Source organism: Acyrthosiphon pisum, chromosome A1, assembly GCF_005508785.2.
Source record: "Acyrthosiphon pisum isolate AL4f chromosome A1, pea_aphid_22Mar2018_4r6ur, whole genome shotgun sequence".
Taxonomy (NCBI): Eukaryota; Metazoa; Arthropoda; class Insecta; order Hemiptera; family Aphididae; genus Acyrthosiphon; species Acyrthosiphon pisum.
In genome coordinates this window covers 150,326,314-150,349,072 of record NC_042494.1, presented here as the reverse complement: position 1 = coordinate 150,349,072, position 22,759 = coordinate 150,326,314, and the positions used below count along the sequence as shown (strand labels likewise).

General features: G+C 28.1%; 3 protein-coding genes across 3 annotated transcripts in view; 2 read left to right on the top strand and 1 right to left on the bottom strand.

Moving 5' to 3' along the window:
- The window catches only part of LOC100169514 (protein tilB), a gene marked incomplete at its 5' end in the record, with an annotated part of 18,673 nt that extends 5,397 nt beyond the window's left edge, over positions 1-13,276 (top strand). The window contains 7 exons of the mRNA XM_029486388.1: positions 5,856-6,030; positions 7,401-7,579; positions 7,712-7,808; positions 9,049-9,279; positions 11,300-11,465; positions 11,573-11,637; positions 12,589-13,276. Coding sequence (XP_029342248.1) covers positions 5,856-6,030; positions 7,401-7,579; positions 7,712-7,808; positions 9,049-9,279; positions 11,300-11,465; positions 11,573-11,637; positions 12,589-12,736 — 1,061 coding nt within the window. The remainder of the gene's footprint in view (positions 1-5,855; positions 6,031-7,400; positions 7,580-7,711; positions 7,809-9,048; positions 9,280-11,299; positions 11,466-11,572; positions 11,638-12,588) is intronic.
- On the top strand, positions 1,150-4,799 carry LOC100168070 (transcription initiation factor TFIID subunit 5). Its single transcript, XM_001948585.4, has 2 exons — positions 1,150-2,359; positions 3,330-4,799. The coding sequence occupies exons 1-2, from the start codon at positions 1,448-1,450 to the stop codon at positions 4,431-4,433; spliced, it is 2,016 nt and encodes a 671-aa protein (XP_001948620.1). The 5' UTR covers positions 1,150-1,447; the 3' UTR covers positions 4,434-4,799.
- A 185-nt stretch (positions 13,277-13,461) lies between the features above and the next one.
- LOC100160609 (ras-related protein Rab-10) lies at positions 13,462-21,456 on the bottom strand. The gene is made up of 4 exons (XM_001951428.5): positions 20,973-21,456; positions 15,667-15,727; positions 15,186-15,324; positions 13,462-14,493 (listed from the first exon to the last, which is right to left on the bottom strand). Exons 1-4 carry the CDS (start codon positions 21,097-21,099, stop codon positions 14,218-14,220), a joined length of 603 nt encoding a protein of 200 aa, XP_001951463.1. The 5' UTR covers positions 21,100-21,456; the 3' UTR covers positions 13,462-14,217.
- Positions 21,457-22,759: the final 1,303 nt, after the last annotated feature.

The window sequence follows — 22,759 nt, the reverse complement described above, 5'->3', positions numbered from 1 at the left end:
TACTCTTGGATGAAGATGAATTACCAAGAGGAATGAGTTCTAGTGACTTAGAAAAACATTATGAACTTGTCAACTCTAAACACGAACAATTAGATTTGTTTTTATCTACAATAAATTGATTCTTTGTTTTCAAAATTGAAGTTTGATAATTTCTAATTAAATTGAATTAAGACTATATTAGTATTTTCAATTACTATGTGGTAATTATTAATACATTTAATTTTAGTTTATAAATATGGATATATATTTACATATTTATTCGAAAAATATGTTGCTACTAAGATTTACCAGGAATCAGAAGAAGTATATACAAACATTTTGTTTTTAGATAATAACAAATCATTTTTTTGATTTTACGATCACTATACGATCTTTTAAAATAATTTTTAATAATAATAATATTTTTCAATTTAAAAATTGGTTTTTTCTTTATTTTTACGCCTAATACTCTAAGAGACAAGAGTCTCTTACAGACTCTATTGAGTATAATATTATAGGTAATATTCATGTTAAAAATACATTTGTATTTACCTAACCAATTTCTACGCAAGACGCAACATCACATAATTAATTAAATGATATACGTACATATTGGTACGTATAGGTATATGTGATTTAGGTACTATAATATAGTAATAGTTATATCGTATATAAAAGATATATAAAATAAATTGCCGCAGTTTGTATAATGTATCTTATCGGTTTTGTCGCAGATTGTATAATGTAAATTTTTTTTTTGCCGCAGTTTACATATCAAATTTTAGAAAAAGGTTAATTTTGCCGCAGTTTACATACACTATACAGCCACTTCCCTGACGGTCGGCAGATTCTATAGTCTGAAAATCATTGATAGAACAAAACAAGAAACAAAACATGAATGCATAATTGTCGACGGTATTTTCTCACCAATATTATTAGGAATGGATGTATCAATAAAAATAAATATCTCAGTAATCCTTGATAATATTAATACAATTTTTCTATCTATAAATCCTTAATTAAATAAATACAAATCCTATATTTAATCAATGGTGTTGTATAATAATTTCAAATGTATAACGGTTACACTGAAATCCGTGAAGAATATTCTAGTTCTTATGTTGTAAGCACTGTATAAAACCTTATCATGAAAAATATTTTGTTTACACATTTTTAAGCTCATTTTTATTTAAACCATTCTTCAAATAAAATTGACCGGAGTTAAAACCAAGTTTCGTTATAACTCAACATTTATACTAATAATTAGTTTTTAAGTGGTTTAAATTTAAGACTTGAATATCATAATTATACGTTTAAATTTTCTTTCAAGAAATATAATATCAAGTGCTTGAATAGTTATTTTATCATAAAATAATTTTATTCTATGATTTTATACTTTATGAATGTACTTAATATTATAATTACATAAAAAAATAATTGTTATAAACTAATAACATTGTTTAAGAAAATGGAAGAAGATAATAAACCAGATATCAAACCAGTGATCGATGAAGCCCAAAAAGAACCGGACGATAAAAAGACTAGTTTGTGTGTTGCATTAAAAATTCTCAAAAAGTATAACTTAAATTCTACTGCTGAAACTTTGAAAAAAGAAGCAAATTTGACAGATTCTGCATATAATACTTCAGAACACGATGTCAATAATGCATTAAATATATTTAAATCTCAAGGAGATCCGTCAGTGTATGAGAATGCTTATATTACTCTATCAAAATTTGTCGAAACATCATTAGATATATACAAACATGAGTTGGGCTGTGTTTTATACCCAGTATTTGTACACATGTATTTGGACCTTGTTTGTAATCGTTATGAAGCTGAAGCTTTAAAGTTTATGAAAAAGTTTGGACCCGGACAAGAATCTTACTATCAAGCTGACATTCAAAACTTGGCAATAATTACAAAAAAAGAAGAATTAGAGGATAATGCATTGATAAGTAATTACAAATCAAACGAATTTGTTGTTCGAATGTCCAGGGATACACTGTCTCTTTTAAAACGGCATTTGAAAGAAAAAAAACAAACTGTCTTACTAGATATTGTTCAAGAAAATTTGTTCTTTGATGTATATGAAGGAATAGCTAGAAACAAACAACAAATTGATGCGGTGGCAGGAGGTATGATCGGAGAAGGAACTCGACAAGACAATAAATCCAGAGTGTATTATGGATTATTGAAAGAACCAGATTTGCAAACTGCAGCAGCAACAGTTAACTTAGATGAAGATGAAGAAGAAACTCAAGAGAGTGAAAAACCAAAAAAAAAGAAATCAAAGTCTAATCCTTTACTATCTAAAAAAACTAAAATTGATCCTAATGCTCCGCCATTAGATAGAATGCCACTTCCACAATTGAGAGAGGTAATTATATAAATTATTATAATATAAATGACAAATTTGTAAAATGTATATTCCCTGGTCTAGACTCAATCTAAATGTATATGAAATCATAGTATTTTTTTTTAAATGTTACGATTTGTTTGAAACTTTAAATGAAACACATTTATATTTTTAAAATCTTGGCTATTGGTATCCAAGATGTTAAAATGTGTACCTTAAATGAAATAATTTTGTTTATTTGTAGGCAATTAACATTTTATTTTTAGAGTTGTTTTAATACTTTTGAATAGTGGTCGGAAATGGTGATTAACTTAGCGTTGCTATAATACACCTAATGTAGTGAAATACTATAGCATGCTGGAAATGTATGGTTAGCTTGGCAAAAATTATTATTTTGTCGCTACTTACAACCTATTTGGCGATTAAAATATTATGATACTAATATATTTATTATTTATTATTTGATATTATTATAATGATGAGTGTATTAATGAATTTTACAGTTTTAATCCACGATTAACTCACATAGTTAAATAACGTCCAGTGACCAAGTATCAAATCAGTATAAGCTACAAACTACCCACTTTCAATAAGAAAATTAAAAAAAAAAATTAGCATAATAATGTATATAAACAATAGCGTTAGAAGCAGCACATTAAATTTAAAAAATTAGCAATAGCAATAGCGAGCTACTTTTTGAAGGGGAATATCTGTAGCGTTAGCTCGTAACAAAAAAACCAGTAGCGTCCCAACCAATGATTTTGAGTTATGTACCTATCCAATGAATATAAATAATATTAACTTAATTTTTTATTTTCAAAATGACTACAGTAATTTATTTTGTATTAGAACGTAGAAGTATAATTACTTAATTTCTACATATAGTACTAACCAAATTTTAAATTATAAAACTAATGGAATCTCATATAATCCTTACCAATTTTGGAACGTGCAATAATAATCTTGATATTTAAACATTTCTATTTTTCAGATTGATAAAAAAATTAAGGTTCAAGCAGTTTTAGATTCTGCTAAGCGAGTGGCATTAAACCATGAAACATTACCTTCTATATGTTGTTATACATTATTAAATTGTTCCAATGCTGTGAATTGTGCAACAATTAGTGATGATGCAACAATGTTGGCTGTAGGAATGGCTAATAGTCGAGTACGTGTGTGGAGCCTAGTACCTCAAAAACTACGTGCCATGAAAACGGCTGATCAACTGTTGGATATAGATCTGGAATCTGACGATGTAATGCATAGGATACTTGATGATAGGTCAGCTGAAACCACTCGTACATTGCTTGGGCATTACGGCCCTGTATATCAAGTGTCATTTAGTCCTGATAAAACATTATTGTTGTCATGTTCAGAAGATTGTACTATTAGACTTTGGAGTTTACTATTATGGTCATGTGTAGTTGCATACAAAGGAAGTTATCATCCTGTATTTGATGTCAAGTTCAGTTTACATGGTTATTATTTTGCAACTTCTAGTAGAGACCGCACAGCGAGACTATGGGCAACAGATAATTATCAGTCATTAAGGTTGTTCAGTGGTCATTTTTCAGATGTAGATTGTTGTCAGTTTCACCCTAATTCAAATTATATAGCAACTGGGTCAAGTGACAGAACTGTACGTTTATGGGACTGTGTTACCGGAGAACAAGTACGGTTAATGACTGGCCATAAAGGAGAAATTTTGACGTTGTGTTTTTCAAACGAGGGACGAGTCTTAGCATCAGCTGGCAATGATTGCAATGTACTTCTATGGGACATTGCACATGGACATTTAGTTGCTATGCTTACTGGACATAAAGGACCTATTTATACAATTACCTTTAGTAGAGACAGTACTATTTTAGCAACTGGCTCTCATGATTGTAAAATAATGCTCTGGGATTATTCAAAACTTTTAGAAGATCTCTCGTTGGATGATATGAATGTGCATAACCCAACTGTTATGAATAATAGTCCCAAGTACCTACTTCGAGCATTTGGTACAAAGAACTCACCCGTTATACATCTGTTTTTTTCAAGGCGAAATATTATGTTTTGTGTTTGTTCGTTCAATTCTCCTCAATCAAATTAACTGTTAATTTCCAAAAACAATAATTATTGTACCACACATTTATCTTTCTGTTAATTATTTAATAGTGTTATAGTTAATTACAAGATTGTATAAATAACTATTCTTGCTTGTGGTTTTTGTAACTATAATTTATTTTCTAAAATATATTTTTATATATTTATAGTATGTGTAATATAATATATTCATGAAAATGCAGTTGTGTTCTTTAACAGTAAAATATTATTAATAAATTATTTTTATTTCTATTTAAATGTTATTGTTAAATTAACTAAATAATATGTTTAGGAACTGCAAAAAAATACATTGCAAAATTATGTACCATTAAATATAAGTTTATACATTATTAATAAAAGGCAATTTATTGAATGTTGTACAAAATGTATCATGTCATAGACTTATAAAAATATGTACCATGCCTATGATATATTATAATAACTGAAGATAAAGGGCCTAAACCCTTTATCTTTTTAAAATAATTTTTAGTAGATCTATTTGAATAATTAAAACATATTACACTGAACAACTAATAACTAGTGACTGAAGAATTAATTATTTTAGAATTATAAATTTCAAAAATATTTTAATAATTTTAATACGATTCGAGTTTTATGGATCCTCTGACATCTGACATTTATTAATTCTTATTTTATACAACTTACAATAATACATTTTGAAAACCTGATTGCTAGTTAATTAAATATTATTCTACGTCCTAACTGATATTACTTGTATAATATAAATTTAAACATCAGTACATCAATTTTTTTATTTTTAAAATAATTTTAATTTAGATGGCATGCTTACACCCATTAATTGTGTTAAGTAATTCCAAAAAAATAAGCATGTTTATGTGCTTGTAACCTAAATATATTAATCAAAATGCATTCAAAATTATTTTTTAGATTTGTTTTGGGGCCGGAGTGGCGCAGTGGTCACGCAATTGATTACGACTCACACAGTCATCGGTTCGATTCATAGCAAAGTGCAAAAAAAATGTGTGTGATTCTACGCAGTCACCATTTTCCCGTGCTGTCGTCCGATTGCGTCATCCGGTTTCCAACTAGGTCCCACTCCACTGGGAGTGAAGACCGCACATGTCTCCTCTTGGAGAAGGGGGGTAGTATCATGCATATAGTGATATATACATAGATAAATAGATCACATGATCTCCCTACTACCCACTTGTGATAAGCATTGTCAAAGACCTTGAGGTCGTTACAATGAACAAATATAGAAAAAAAAAAAAAAAAGATTTGTTTTAAATAAGTAGCTAGTGTAACTGATTTAATTTAAAGAACTTCCCAGAAAATTACTCTTGTCTGTCTTTAAATCATATAGGGAATTTATATATACTACCATTGATACACATATTGATTTTAGGATATAGATGCTTTCTACTTATAATAATATGTTTGATTTCAGAAAATTTGAACAAATTAAAGAAATTAGAATATTTAAACTTGGCATTGAATTGTATTGAAAAAATAGAAAACTTGGACCGATGTGAATCTTTAAACAAATTAGATTTGACCATGAATTTTATAGGAAAACTTGATAGTATTGGATCGTTAAGATACAACACACATTTACGAACATTGTAAGTAAAGTCTTATTAGTTGTAACTTCGCACAAGGCACAACCGATAACTAGAAATTTTCTAACACACAAAGGTCTTTATATTAGTTATTTTAACATTGGTTAGTGGTTACGTAAAAATGTATCTATTCTATATATTATATAATCTATAATTATTAATTTCCATATCTTTATATTATGTATTTTGTTGTGTCTAATGTCTACATTGTATTCAGTGGCGGATCCAGGGTTTAATTTGGGGAGGGGATCTTAGAAAATTACTTCTAATACATTACACATTTTAAAATATATCTGTAAGTAAAAAGAGGAGTCTGTTGTCTGTTGAAGAGGTCTGGGAGGGGGGCCGAGGCCCTGCCTCCCCCTCTGGATCCGCCACTGATTGTATTGTACTTTAGCATTAGAACTTTAGTCGATACTCGGAGTAGGCACGAACAAATGTTCTGGTCTTGAGGTTATTCACTTAACACTTATATGTTAAACTAACAAAGATGATCATTATTTTTAAGATAGAGAACGCATGCGGCTGTGACAATGTGACATGCCTGATGCTATTCAGAGGACGTTTACATTTTCGTACATAAATTTTCATTAGTAGGTAGTAGGTACCTAACCTATAATAATAGGTACCTATTATATTATAATATTATATTACCTATATCAAGTCATTTAAATTCAACTACCGCGGATTTGCCATCCCTAACCTTTTCTATATATCTTAATATAGTATATACTCATTACTCATGCATCTAAATAATTATTTTTGGAATAATCCTTCCAAAGTTCCAAACAAAAATGATTCCATTATAATTTACTTACAATTAATATCTGTGTAAAAGTTGATATGAATATTATTAACAGTATACATAATATTATGCCGTGCTTGAATTGCTTATTTTTAAAAATATTATAAATATGTATGCCAACTCCTTGCCTCCTTCTAATTTTTTCCAATTCAAGCACTGAATACAATAAACGGAAATAACATTTTAATTACCTTCCTTATTGCAATATAAAGTCATATAAACTGTTTTTTTTTGTTGGTAAGTAATTTATTATTTGTATGGGAACTTAGTTATTTTGATATATAAGTTATGAAATAAATTACCTACGTAAATTGCGACGGCTTTCGAATTCATAGCTATTTGATGCTATACGGGTGTGGCCTCTTGAGAGTTCAAGAGTTAGACTTACTCGGTGTAATATTTAGGTAGGTACCTACTCACTAAAATCCTGTGTACGGGAAATCTCGTTCTGCTGTAGTACCTAGCCACCTACGTAAAGGTACAATTATTATTTTCCCTTGACAGACGACATTAAGTAGGTACCCATGCGGCTGCCGGCTATGCGTCCTATATGTTTTAATTTGTTTAGGTATCTCACTGGAAATCCTTGTACAGATTTTGATGGATACCGCGAGTATGTTATTGGAACTTTACCACAAATTGACGTACTCGACGGAATTGAAGTGACTTCATTTGATAAATTAGTCGCCAAACAGCAGTTATCAAATGTTACACGCAAAATTATTGCCCAACAAAAAACCTATGAAAGTAAATACCTATTTGAAAAAAATATATAAAAATACTTACGTACCTATAATGTGTATATTTAATATATTTAATGACCTAGCCAGCTAAGTACCTACTGTGTTAGAATATTTTGACTTAATTTTATCACTATAGATTTCAGAATAGAACAAAAAAAGACATCAAAATCTATAAACATTACTGAGGAAACTTTAGAAACGTACGAAAAGAATTATGAAGAAACAGACGAAGAGTATGTAAAAAAAAAATAATGATAATGAGTACCTTCTACTTACCTACTGGCTATACTGTAGTCTTTAAAATATAAATGATATACAAGTGTATTAAGTCATTAGAAAATTTATGAATAAAGTAGATTAAATAATATATTATATATTATAGGTTATAGGTATAAGTGTATAACTATCATAGGTATTATACCGTATAGGAGTTAGGAGTGCCTCAACTAACATACAGATTCAATTGATTTTTTTACATATCTTATAATTCATTGTCACTCAAAAATTATAATCATAAACATAAGACGTGTATTAAAAAAATTCGTCATTTACAAAATTAATGTGCCTAAGATTGATTATTATAAATTATAACAATTAATAGTACCTACTATTTTAGTTCGTAGTGTCATCCACTGGCAGTTATTTTCTTTTTAAATTTATTTAGCGTTATATGCCTATATCGCTGTACTCATGTCTATAATTTATTTATTTCTCGTATGGTTTAATCCAACACTAACAGTACTTATTTAATATCTATAATGACTCATCGTTTCTTATTTTATATTGGAATTTATTTTATATTCTGGATGGGTGTCGGATGTGGCTGTGCATTTACACATTGTATATACCTATACTTAGGTATATGATTATGTGAGGTACTGGGGTGACAACTCCTGTCTCCTATACACAACTTTTCGAGAGAAGTCTGAGTAATAATGGCAATGTACCTATAAAATAAATGCGACGTAAAAATCTTGTCAGCAGTTGGGTTGTCAGATACTCGATGTAAAAATTTTAAACATAAGCAAAAGGACTTGAAACCCGCATGTGTGGCCTCCGTCATACAAGTGCGTAACATAGCAAATTGTACGCTCAGCAGAACACGTATTGCTCCATAAGTTTAAAAATTAGAGTGAATTGACTATTGACCACTTATAAAATCTAAAGGTAAGATTATTATCTACCTCCTGGGCTTTTTATTATATATAATTTTTAAAGTGAGTCATGAGTATTATAAAATTGTAAATTATTTGTACATCTTAAAATACTGATAACTCGTAAGACGGAGACAACCTATACAGCCATGCAGGTATCACATCCTCTTGTCGAGAAAAAAAATGTTCATCTCCTCCCCCCCCCCCCCAGAAAAAAATTGCTTTAATAATTGGTATTGTATTATGACTTTTATCGTTTAATTTATGTCGTATAAACTTGTAACGTGTACCTATTATATAAAATGGCCGAAACTTTTAGTTTTTGGAATCAACCTAGTGAAAACACTCCGGAGTGTCGCGTTGAGATGGCGTTTCATAGCAGACGAGCTCAGCGAAAGCAAGATGAAGAGAAAAAAACGCCCAAACAAGAAAAGTGGACTCCAAAATTGTTCGCCGAAGACGGCCGTCCGTATAATTTAAATCAAGCTAAAGTTCCGTATAAATTGGAGAATGAAGACAACAGATACGTGCTCACCGTTCATGTGTATAAGTAAATCAATGTTAAATTTACGTTTTTATTGCAAACGCATTTAAAATGATTTAGTTATTAAATAGTGAAGTCTTATTAGCCAATTATAGCCAATACTATTATAGGAACACTAATAAGCTGAGATTTTTATATATAGACGTCTATTTATAGTATTATACCTACTATAATTGATTGGGTAGGTATTTAGGTACTCGTTTGAAATACGATTTTTACCTATATCTATATATATTGAAATTCTTTGAAAAGTATTGTATTTTAGAATATTAAATTAAAAATACATAAAACCTATGATAGTAGGTATTAAAAAAAAAATCACTAAAAAATGTGAATGGTACTTTGCTGTACAGTAGGTTACAGATGGGTTACGATAATGGATGGTATTAAATTTGAATTCAATAAATATAAATATAAATATAGGTACTATCATTGTATACGAAAAACGATTCTGAATGGAGACGGTTTGTCAGTCTAGGATATTGTATATTATATTTATATTGTTATTACCTTATTACCTACTTATTATTAATACAGTAGCCAGTAAGTTGAATTTATATAATACAATTACAAAAAATAACTAAAATCGTTATTATTGGGCTTTTAATGTGTAGTTTTGTCCAAAATTGAACTTAAAACAATTATAAAAAAAAACTATGTTTATGTATATTTTTAGATTTTTCGGTTACAGAGGTAACCGAATACTTAGGTGGAACATTGTTTTAAATTATATATCCTTTTAGCTATACAGCTTGAACATTTTATACATTTTTAACTACAATTTTTAAACATTCAATTTGATAAATGTTGTCAAAAATCTAACTTTAAATGCATTTTATTTTATAAACATGCTTATAAAAAAATTATTGCCTAAATATTTTTTTTATTTTTTGTCACCCCTGCACCGAAAGTTTAGTTTTTGTCGTTTTCGATAATGGATGAAGCTTTGGAAAGACTATGTAGGTATCAGGAGCTGTATTTAATTTCCAAGCTTTTTGAGTTTTTGAAACGAATAAAATTGTATTGTCATTTATAGAAAAAAAACTAAAAAAATTGAAGATTGAACAACAAGAAACGAGTTAAAATATTTTGAAAATTTTATCATGGATAGGAATTGATAAAATAAATACCTATATGATTTAAATTTCAAGTGTCTGCGGTTATTCGTTTTTTAATTATAACAAAATAAGTAAATCGTCGCTACCTATATATGAGATAAATCGAGTGAATATCTATACTTAATATAAAAATTCCAATGTTCATAAAAATTTAATTATTTGACTTTCCACGGGTAGAGATTTTTTTTTTTGATAATGGTAGACAAATTTATGAGAAATCTAGTAATAAATTTTAAAATCTTGAATTTAAAAAGTAAAATTTTTATGAATTTCTAACTCGAAATAATTTGCACATTTTGTGATTTTTACGGCTTTTGTAAAAATTCGAACTTTAAATGCTTATAAAAAAAATGGTGACTATTTTTTAAAAATATTTATCAACTATCATTGCAATAATATATGAAGTCTTGCAAAAAATTTAAAATTTTCAAGCTTTTAAACCTACGGGCATTTGTTTTAGAGTTAAACCAAAAACCAATATCGATTTTGTCGAAAACCGATTTTACGTAAAAATTCATGTTTCCCTTAATTTTTTTTTGGTTTTTCCGGCGTTTTTGAAACTTACTTAGAATTTTTAGAACATGATACTTTAGTTGAAATTTGAAGCATTATTTCTACTACATATCGTTTACACGACAAATAAAATATAAATAAAATCATTGTAAAATCAATACATTCATTGCTCCGCTCAAAGTCTGAAACTTTAAAAACAATAATGATTATTATCCATAATAAAAAATAATGTTTTTTTTCTTAAAAATGTGGTTTTCAATGACTTTAAATTGTGTAAAAAATATACTTCCAAAAACATTTAAATAGGTACTCTGCGAGATAACGATAGCTATTGTTTTACTGTTAAGACAGTCGCGCTACATGGTAACATTTAACGCTTAAACATTTCAATTTAGGTTCATGGACACTAGCGAATTGGACTTGGATGTTCAACCAACGTACGTGAGGGTCACGGTTCGAAAAAAGATATTACAATTAGCGTTGGACGAAGAAGTAAGAGTGGACGAATCCAATGCGAAACGGTTGATTGGTTCAAAACTATTGGAAATAACTATGCCTAAAGTAAATTATCATCGTATAATGGATAAAAAAAATATCGTGTACCTATCTAGGTATAATGTGTTTATTTTTTTATTGTGTATAATATGTATTATATTATTTTACTACAGGTTAAACAAATAATCTGTCCGGTTAAAACACAAAGCGCCAAGGACAATGATTTTCGCAATGAAAAGTAAAGTAGAATAATAGCTTTTCATTATTAGCAATAGTATCTATCAATCTGTATGTAGGTAACTGTAAGTAGGTAGTAACATATAGTAGTAAATCCATTAAAATTTCAGGGGGGCTAACATTATTGATATAAAATGTGAGCAGGGTGCTTCGAATCTACAAAACTAAAAAAGGAAGGGGTAGGGACTAAGCCCCCTCAAAAACCTCCCCCCCGATGTGGTACCTACCTATCTAAATTCTTTAGTTTTATATGGCCCCCAGGAAGTACTAAAATAAAATGAATTGGTTTAAATAGCTAAAAATACTAATAAATAATATGATAATACCTATCAATGATGTACCCTATCTATTAAAATAAAACACAAAAATACAAAATATTAGTAGACCGCAGTACCGCACACTAGCCATTACTAGGTATACTCAATGCTCATACAGTCATATTTATATAATATTATAGTATTAGGTTGATGTGTTGTACACAAAACGGCGGAAGATCGCAAATTGGGAGTTGGCCCATTTTTCCTTTCGTATTCAATAAATTCTTATTATGTCGAATTTTTCGTAATCTCCAACTCAATTAAAATCCCCTTGAAATAATTACCATTAGGACAATATAACTCCATACCTATCTCGAATTTTTTGGTACCTATGATTTATCTCTGTTTTCTTTTCCCATTGGGGTTTTGACCTCGATTAAAGAATAAAGATATACTTTAGAATATAGGTACTCTAGTATATCATTGATCGAGGTTTCAACTAAACAATAATATTGTAGTTTACCTAAGGTACCTATAATTAATACTGTACATTGTACAGCATGGTACATTAATGTGATTAGTACAAATGGTATTTTTTTAAGTAGTTATCATTTGAATTAGAAAAGTACATCTTGCATTGGATATAATATTATATTCTTATAGTGTTTTAATAAAAATGTGTTTAACTTTTTTAGTAAATCTAAATTAACGGATGAAGTATTTAATAGCCAAAAGCCAGTGGAATTTTGGAATATAACCAATTCATCAACAAGCATGAAGATAGTGGGAAACGAAAAACTTAAAGATTTCGTAGACAATTCAGAAGTACCGCCTTTAGAATAAAGGTTAGAGGCTCCTAATATCTACCACAAACAATATAAATAAATTATTTACACTATTAATCCATTTTTGATGTAGGCATTGGAAGGTAATTTATAGAGTATCTAGATGAAAATATAGTAACTTATCTTTTTTAATTTTTGTTTTAAATAAAGAAAACCATGTAGATATTATTTACTATGTTATATGTTTTGTATACAGTTAACCCGATGGCTACTGTTAATTAACCCCAATTATTACCATGGTTGAAGAAATTAGACTTTATCAAAATGTTTATTAGTATAATAATTTTGTAAATTAAAAACCGTGAAAATAATTAGGCTCGATTGAGTGTTATACACTTATATTGCAATTGTTCATATTTTGTTTCTTCATATTATATGTACCTACCTTATTCTTTTAAGAACAAATTCAAATTTTATGCAATATCAGTTTTAGATTAAGTTTAAATGTATATATAAATCATTTTTATATGCCTGGTTTGAAATAATTGAAAATCAGTTATCAGTTTTATCTAAGTGTATTAAAAATATTTATTATGAAATTAACTCAATATAATAATAATATATTATTATTGATATTTTTACGTATCTCGTTAAAAAACCCACATGCCACAATAGGCATTAAGCAACATAAAATAATTTAGCACAAATGTGTCAATTAGTATTAATTATAAAGTAACAAGAAGTTAAAAAAAAACCAGGTAAATAAATGGTTTTAAACGCATATTTGAATATTTCCTTTACTATTTTTTTTAATGAATAATAAATTAACAACAAAAAAAAAGGTGATAAAATACAAATAAAAAAATAATAATACTAAAAGCCAAAATGAATACAAAATAACAGTGTTAGGCCAGTTGAAATTACTTTATAAAATAATATTTGTATAAAAATATTTATATTTTATTAGTAAATTTTATTAGACAATTTTTTTTTACAGCCGTTTATGAACACTTTGAGCTTATAAGCAAAAATCTTACATTTTATTACAACCCTACAAGAATTAGCTCACTCAGTATTATGGTTAAATTAATAAATAGGATTTTATGAAATTTTGTACAAAATAAAAGTAATAATAATAAATAACTTCCACCGAGGACAACCAATAAAAATGTTTGTGGTTCAAGCCACTAACATCAACTGCTTTATTATATTAGATAAGTATGATGATGTCATGATTATCTCGTTTTTATTCAAACAATTATTATTAATAATGGTAACATAAATATTTACATTTATTTGTATGATAAGGAACAGCTTCACAGAAAACCATTTTGCTAAGCGTTTTAATAAAAAAATAATATATAATTTGTTAATAGGTATTGCAAAATAAAAATGTTTTAAAGTACACAATATGATAATATACAATTGAACGTATATTTGTATCTGAGCTTAGCAAAATGTTTATCTCTTGGTGTTTCACAAATTCTGTCAATAATAATAGTATCCATTTAAAATTGTCTGTATTAAATATTTGACTATTCAACAACAGCGATTAGACAATCTGTCAGATTTCCTATCGATATTAATCTTTTCAGGTACATCGGTAGGTTCACGTCCAGGCGTCTTGTTCAATATTGATAATGTGAGGTCAGTAAATGCTTTTTCGATGTTTATATTTGCTTTTGCAGATGTTTCCAAAAATGATATGTTATGTTCGCGAGCAATACCTTCACCTCGTGATTTACCAACAACACGTTTATCATCCATATCACATTTGTTCCCTAAAATCATTTTTTCTACATCTTCGTTAGCATGCTGAAAAGAAAAAACCAATTACTATAAATTAAATAATTAAATAGTATTGAACATAGAGTGAATAGATAATATTAAATATTTGTTTAAGCTCAAGTCTATTAATCAGTTGAGAATTAATTGAAAAATATAATAAAATTTATTTTTAAAGCAGAAACCTAAGTTTCTTACTTAATAATTCTTCTAAAATTTATAAACACATTTAAATTAAATATATAAACTAAAAATTTGTTTAAAATAAAATATAATGAAAAAAAAAAACTTAACTGGATATAACTATTTGAATTTTACTAATGAGCAAGATAATTTATTTTTTACTTTATTTTAAATTCTGAGTGAAGCGATGAATGTATTGACTGATTTTACAATTATGTGTTTTTTTTGTGTCTTTCATCACCTTTTTGGGGTAACAAAAATGATTTATGCCATTGAATTCTGATTCAACCCATCCGATACAGCGATTAGACCCCCAAACATTTACTGTTTATCAGATAGGTACTATCATACTGATTTCTGAACACTAGCCAACATGGTAAAAGTGTGTATAGAACATGAATATCAAAATATATATAATCTATATATCAACAACCTTTTATTTTTATTTGAAATAAACGATCATTTAAAATTTATATCAACAACTTAAATAATGTAATTGTGTATAAACAAATAATGAATAATAATAAATGCATATATACCTCATTAATGTTTCGTAGCCATTTCACTATATTTTCAAAACTTTTTTCATTTGTGATATCATATACTAACATAATTCCCATAGCTCCTCTATAATAGGATGTTGTTATGGTATGGAAACGCTCCTGTCCTGCTGTATCCCTAAAATACAAAATGCATTGCATATTAATATACAAAATTTAAGTTTTTTCTTAATACAAATCCAACAATTAAAATTAAGCTTTACTTTAGAAATATTTAAAACTGGTATGCAATAATAAAGATATAATAATTATATTTTTAATAAGAATGTTAATAGTATTGAAATAATAACAACAATATAATATAACATATAACAACACAAAAACTTGTTTACTATATTTATGACCTTCTAAGTAAAATATCATTAAACTATTTGTTGCATAATAAAACCAGACAAAAGAAAAGTAAAACTACTACATAATTAATTGTAAATAACATTTAATATTTAAATTCCATCCTCACCAAATTTGAAGTTTTATTTTTTTCCCTTGAAGTTCTACTGTTTTGATTTTGAAGTCAATACCTAAAATAAATTGTAGCAATTAATAACCAAAACAGTATAAATATTAGTAGGTATCTATATACTATTTTTTAACACTACTAAGACTAAAATTGTTTCAGTTTTTAAGAGAAATGCATCAAGAGCTAAATATCTTTACATGTTTCCAATAAGTTAAAGAGTATTATAGTGATATTTTATAATCACTTCAAAATGTACCTACCAGTTTTAATATTTAAGAGGATGCTACCCATGGATTTGTTGTTTCCGTCTTACACACATACGACATAGCAAATTTTCGTTCACTAGTTTCAATAGTGAGCTGTTAGTATTGATATTAGAGGGATTTGACCTATCATTAATTTTCTAGACAATAACATTATCTGTGCATAAACCGTAGGCTTTTATTCGACATTTTGAATTTCAAGCGAGATTATGAACATTTAAAAATTTTTTGATCCTTCACATACCATATCTTGCTTGGAAATAAAAATTTGAAAATCGGCAACGCTTAAGCACAGATAATGTTCTTACCCAAAAGTTTTAAAATAGGTCAATTCACTCTAGTATCAAAACTAACAGCACACTATTGAAACTTGTGAACGACAATTTGCCATGTCGTGCGTGTGTAAGACGGAGACAACAAATGTATGGGTAGCGTCCTCTTAAAACAAAATGTTGTAAAATAAAAATTAATTGGATCAATTTACACATTGGTTTATTATATTTGCCTCTTGGCTCTTACACTTGAAGCAACATAACCACACTCTTGTAGATTAGTCATTAATAAGTGATTTCTGATTTTAGAGATAAACAACTATTATTATTAACTGAGTCATTAATATATTGTATAATTATAATTCACAATTAGAAAAATATAGGCTGAATGGTAAACCTACTACATTTGGATTAAGTATTCTTACCTCTTACCTAACAGTGGCATGTATAGGGTTTATGGGTGACACGATTTTGATAGAAGATGGGAGTTTTAATAACTATATAAATTTTATAGTTTTTGTATTTTGTTTTAATCATCATGGATAAATTGGTACATTTCTTTTAGAACATTTTTTCATGTAGTATACTCATTTATGTACCGGATATTATGGACACACAACTGAACAAAGATTAGAGATAAGTATGTGTGGTATCTGAATGAGAGGGCAATGAACGTGCCACAATCCTTCAATACTAGACTGAATACATAACATAGGATATGGAAGAAAATAAATTCTTTAACTATTGTAACATCTGCAAAAATTGTTCAAACACAATGCATGTAATGATTTATACATTTTTTTGGTATCTTTAAACTGATGTAGGTACGTAACATTTTTGTTTATGGATTAAAAGTTATAGAATACAATCGCAAAAATTCCTTTGTCCAAATTTTCAAATCATTTATGAACTAATATGCTTTTACTCTATAATATTAGGCACCATGTACCATGCATTGGAAAAGCTTTATGTTACTTTACTGTTAACATACATATTTTTTAATTTATTGTGATAAATGATTACTATTTTTAAATTTTTGTTGTCAAATACCAAATTAAAAACATATTAAATTAAATTTTGATATGTATTTGGTAATAATGTTTTGGATAGTAGGTACACAGTATTACTGATAATAAAAATAAAGTAATTCATTTAATTATTCATAATTAACAAGTGATATCTGTCCATGTTAAAAATAATGTTGGTGGCTTATTGCTATTGTGTGTCGGATTCTGACAATGAAGTAATTATTACATGAGTTTTATTGATAGTATTTTCTTATAAAAATTGATAAAAACTCAATTATTAAATGTTCAATTAAATATGACTAGTATAAGTAATTTTGATAATTTTATTTTAACCGAGACTTGATTTACTACTGATATACCTATGTGATGCACTGATGCTCTCTTCCTTTGACAAATCTGAGCTGTGAGTAATTACGAATAATACAAATTAAAATCCAAATAAAGTCCAATTATAAATAATATTAGAATAAAAATTCATTCATGTTACATCCCACTAGAATATATTTAAAATTATTGCACTGATAATTTGTTTTAATAATAGCATGTGATTTCATGTATGCAAACTCAAATGGATAGTCAAAAAACTAGATAGTAAAACTGACATGTTATAAGATATTACTAGAATCTTATCAACATCATATCAATCTTGATTTATTTCTATCCTATAATTTCAAAAATAGTATAGACCTTAATTTAAATGAAAATAATTTTCCGCCGAGGTCAAAACAGATTTAATTCACCCATTTTTTCAAATAACTGGTCTCAAATTTTTAATTGTAATAAGTCTTCAAAAACAAAATTATATTTTTCTCAACTGAATTCCTAGGTGATATATTATTATTTGTGATCACTTAAATGTCACTTTATCATTTTTGGTTTATCTAACCTTTGTTGATACCATTTATGAACTATTAAATGGTGCTATAAATACATTTATTCCCAAATTTAAAATTGTTCAAAAACTTTCCCCAAATAGTATTAGGTACCTCGTAATTAACTAAACAGTTAGTGAAAAAAAATCAATAGGTAATAACCACAAATTATTTGAACGAAAAAATGAATTCTAAATAGGTAAGATTATAATAAAGTTTTTAGATAATGTGCTATATGTAAATTAGCTACACTAAATTCTACATCCCACCTGCGTGAATAATATAGAGAATTCCATTTTTCACATGATCCAAAATAATTTTTTAATTTTATTAAAAACCTAAAAAAATAATAATGGTATTCCAACGGATATGGAATTTAATGATCTTATTAAAAAAATTTGTATTGAAATACTAGAACTATTTAGATGAAGATATGAGATTAGATCCTTATATTCAATGATCTTGATGCTAATAATTTTAAAAACTCCTATGGAAATTATTGATCTACCTAAATGGCAATTTTGAAATGCTCATAATTCATTTATCTATAAATCTAACATTCTATGTAGAAACCTACCAAACAAAATATAGTCAAAATATTATGCTAAACAGAATTCGTACTCCAGATGATTTATTCTTAAGTCTAGGTACCTGATTTAAAACATCATAATTCTAATTATTAATTCTATCCACCGTCTATTATTTAGTGTATCACATACTTACAGGCATCTATATTAATTAATTATATTTGTTCCTTGGAAATGTATATTATCATATTACCTATAAGGTATGTATTATAATTTATGATGTTCTTTTAGATTTTAAATTATGTAGGTACATTATGATGTTGTAAGTGAATTTAATCATTAATAATGCTTATCTACATGAAATTGAAATAAATAGGTTTAATTGATACATTTAGATTGCAAACTCTGAAATATAATAGATTTATTTAATTTCAAATTAAAACAAAATGCAGACAGTTGGATGCTCGGTTGGATGAGTAAAGTAATAAAAATGATGAATTTTCTTTAACTTAATATCAAAGTACCTGTACCTAGGTAATTGTTTTGTTACATTTTGATCAGTAATACCTAATTTTAGTAGATGCCTCATTAATATAGGTAGGTATGTTATAAAAACATATTATCCATAGTAATATTTCCTTATTTTTTTCTTAATATAGGTACTAGAAAATTGTTGTCTGTGTATCCTAACTATGATGATAGATCCTTAGTAAGTTTTTCCTTTGAAATAATTATTGATTTCTGATATAGATTAAATAGTTGACTAGAAACTGCAGGGAGCTACCTAAATTAATTAATGTTTTGATATGATGGGTCATTGAACTTTTATAAAATGTAATAAATATTTTTATTTATTCTACTAGGATGCTCGGTGCATGCTTATGAATATTACATTAGTATACCTACTATGGATGATGAATATTATAGGTATAAAATGAATACAAAATCATACATCAGAACTATAGAAATACTTAAACAACAATGTATTAAATTTATTTTAGCTTTTATTATTAGGTTACCAACTTACCAAACTTGGTATCTTTTACAATTTACTATTTCAGAAAAAACATGATATGGTTTGTTCAATTAGAAAATAGAAATGAGAGTACCTAGGTAGGCAATATTAGTAACTTCTTCATTACATAATAAGGATATTAAATGTCTTGTATTTGTTTGATTAAAATCCTTAAAGATAAGTGAAAATTATTATTGTCATGTTAGTGCATACAGTTCTGTAAGAGTAGTACAATAAGTAGTTAGTAGTTACTATCATTTAATTTAGGTTTAAACACATGAACAACAACCCATTAAGAGGTAAATAATTTTACCATTTCTCCAACTTTAAATGATTAGGAAATTGCTAATTTAAAAACTAAATTGTAATGCTCCGCCTACCGAGTAGTAAACATGGCAACCAGCATAATACCTAGTTAAATGATAGGCATTTTCAAATAAAAATTCTTGAATAATAATCAAAATTAGTGATTGGGTCATAAATATATTTTTTAAGAGACTTCTCATCTAACTACAACTATTTATACTTTTAACTGTAAACAATAACATATATTATAGCATGTAATTGCACCTAATTTAATATTTATTAGTTTTATTATTCTAATCTATCAAAGCATGAAATAGTAGGTATACTAACAGTTTAATAAATTGATTCTTTTACAATTTTACAAACAGACTATAAATATTAATCAATGATTAAAAAAAATTCTTTTAATTCATTACATCACTGTTATCGCATAAATTAATAGCAAATGACCTCAATCAAACAAAGATGATTTATAAAATACCACTGATATACACGGATATACCTACTTTATATTGCAATTGACATAATATTATCTATCTATTAACTGCAAAATATGCAAAAATGTTAAAGCTCATGTAGGCAATTATATTGTTTGTTTTGATTACAAAGGTACCTCTACTATCTATTTTACACTAATTAATAAATAATAATTACTGCATATAGAAATAAAATTAATACAAGATACCTCCACAAATTTGAGAGAATTTTAATCAAACAATCGGAGACAACACCTGTCCAACACCACCACACCAATTATGATTATTAATAATCGTTCCCCAAAACAGGCCCATAACTTTCATCCTCGGGCTCACACAGACTATGCATCAGATCTGAAGGTCGTCATTGTCTCCAGTGTGTCTATGATATAGTACACACGTACAACGTCCCACCGACTACTGAGTGTCATGTGTCAGGACAATGGACCCAATTGTCAGAGGAGATTGGCGAGACCGAAAGACCACGGGGCCTGACCAGACAAACAAACTTAATTCAACACTGACGACGCAGACATCGCCCACTCACCAATAGTAGAGATGAACGTCGTGGTGAACGCGTCGTCCGAGAACCTGAACAGAATGCACGTCTTGCCCACGCCCGAATCGCCGATCAGCAACAACTTGAACAGCAGATCGTACGTCTTTTTGGCCATTACGGACTACCGGGTAGTGTCTTCTCCGGGAAAAGTCTAAAGTGCGAGGGACGTTGCCTTACGTAGGTGGAGGGGTAGATCGAAAGAGGCGCGCGAGTGGGAAATTGCGTATCGACACGGTGGTCCAAACCGATGTCGCGGGCAATCGTTTTTATAATCAGAATTTTTTTCTCGATGATCTGTGACGCGTTTCGAATGTTTTTTTTCAGCGGCGTATTCAACAGACGGGGCGACGGTGACGACGAAGACGACGTGGAAACGTGTCACTGGGACTAATGGCAACAATTAACTGCGTCGAGTATTCAAGTGCGACGCGAACGGTGAACCGCGATTAGCGAATATAATAATATGATTTTATTCTATAAAAAAACGTTATCTCGGCAGTCGTCGTGATCGTTGTCGTCATGGGTCGGTCACTCGGTCGGTTACTGTGTGACGGCCCCCCTCACCACGGAGATTGAGACAGTGTGGCATTTGCACGTTCCATTGTAAAGGAGGTAACACTGTATCTCCGGGATGCCGCTGTTTTCAAAAACCTTCGGACAATGTACATAATAATTTCTATACACATATAATAATATTATAATAATATACTATCCAGTGTGTATTTGAATAAATCATAATATGTATATACTATATATCATATCTGGCGTTTGCCAAACGATGTAACAATAATATTTGAATTGATGATTATCATATTAAAAATTTAAAATAGTAACTTCTAGCTTCCACTATGAAAATCTACAATAGGCACTTTTTATATTAATAAAATGTTATGGATTTTACGAGTCCAAATATTATAATGATGAACAACAAAATGTATTTCATAAAGAGGAAACAGGTGCATATTCACTCTTTAAACAATTCTTATTTTTCTTTAAACCAAGTTCTTTTAAAAAAGTTTTCATAACATCTTACTAAATTTAAAATTTTTAAGATGCGTACTACATAGTAATATCTTTAAGAAAACTTGTTTCACACTTAACAAACTCGAATTTCTTTAATAATAACGAAAGATACTTAAAAAAGGAATTTTTTATAGCAAAAAAATAAATTGAAAACATCTTTTAAAAAGTTATATATATTTTAGATTCTGAGTGGAACGATGAATGTATTGGATTTCACAATGATGTGTGTTTTTTTATTTTTTTATTTTTTTTTATTTTTTTATTTTTTTATTTTTTTATTTTTTTTGTGTCTGTGTACACGATAAGTAGTCGAAATAATGCTACGATTTTCAACTTCAGTATCTTGTTCGATCAGAAAGTGAATATCGTTGGTGCATTGGGGAGGTCAAAATTTAAATTTCCCAGTAGTTTTCAAAAGCGCCGGGAAAAACAAAAGAAAAATTAAGGAAAAACGGGAATTTTTACGCAAAATCTGTTTTCGAGAAAATCGATTTTGGTTTTTGGTGTAACTTTAAAAAAAATGACCGTGGATGCATGAAATTTTGACTGAATGTTTACATTTCCATTTTCTATACACGATAAAATTTTCAAAATATTTTGACTTATTTTGAGCTCTTTACGGACATTGTCAGTTTTCATTTTTTTTTAGTTTTTTTTCTAAAAATATCAATAAAATTTTATTTGTTGGATAAAAAAGCTTGAAAATTTAATAGAAGGCTCCTAGTATATTGTTTCAAAGGCAGATGAAAAAT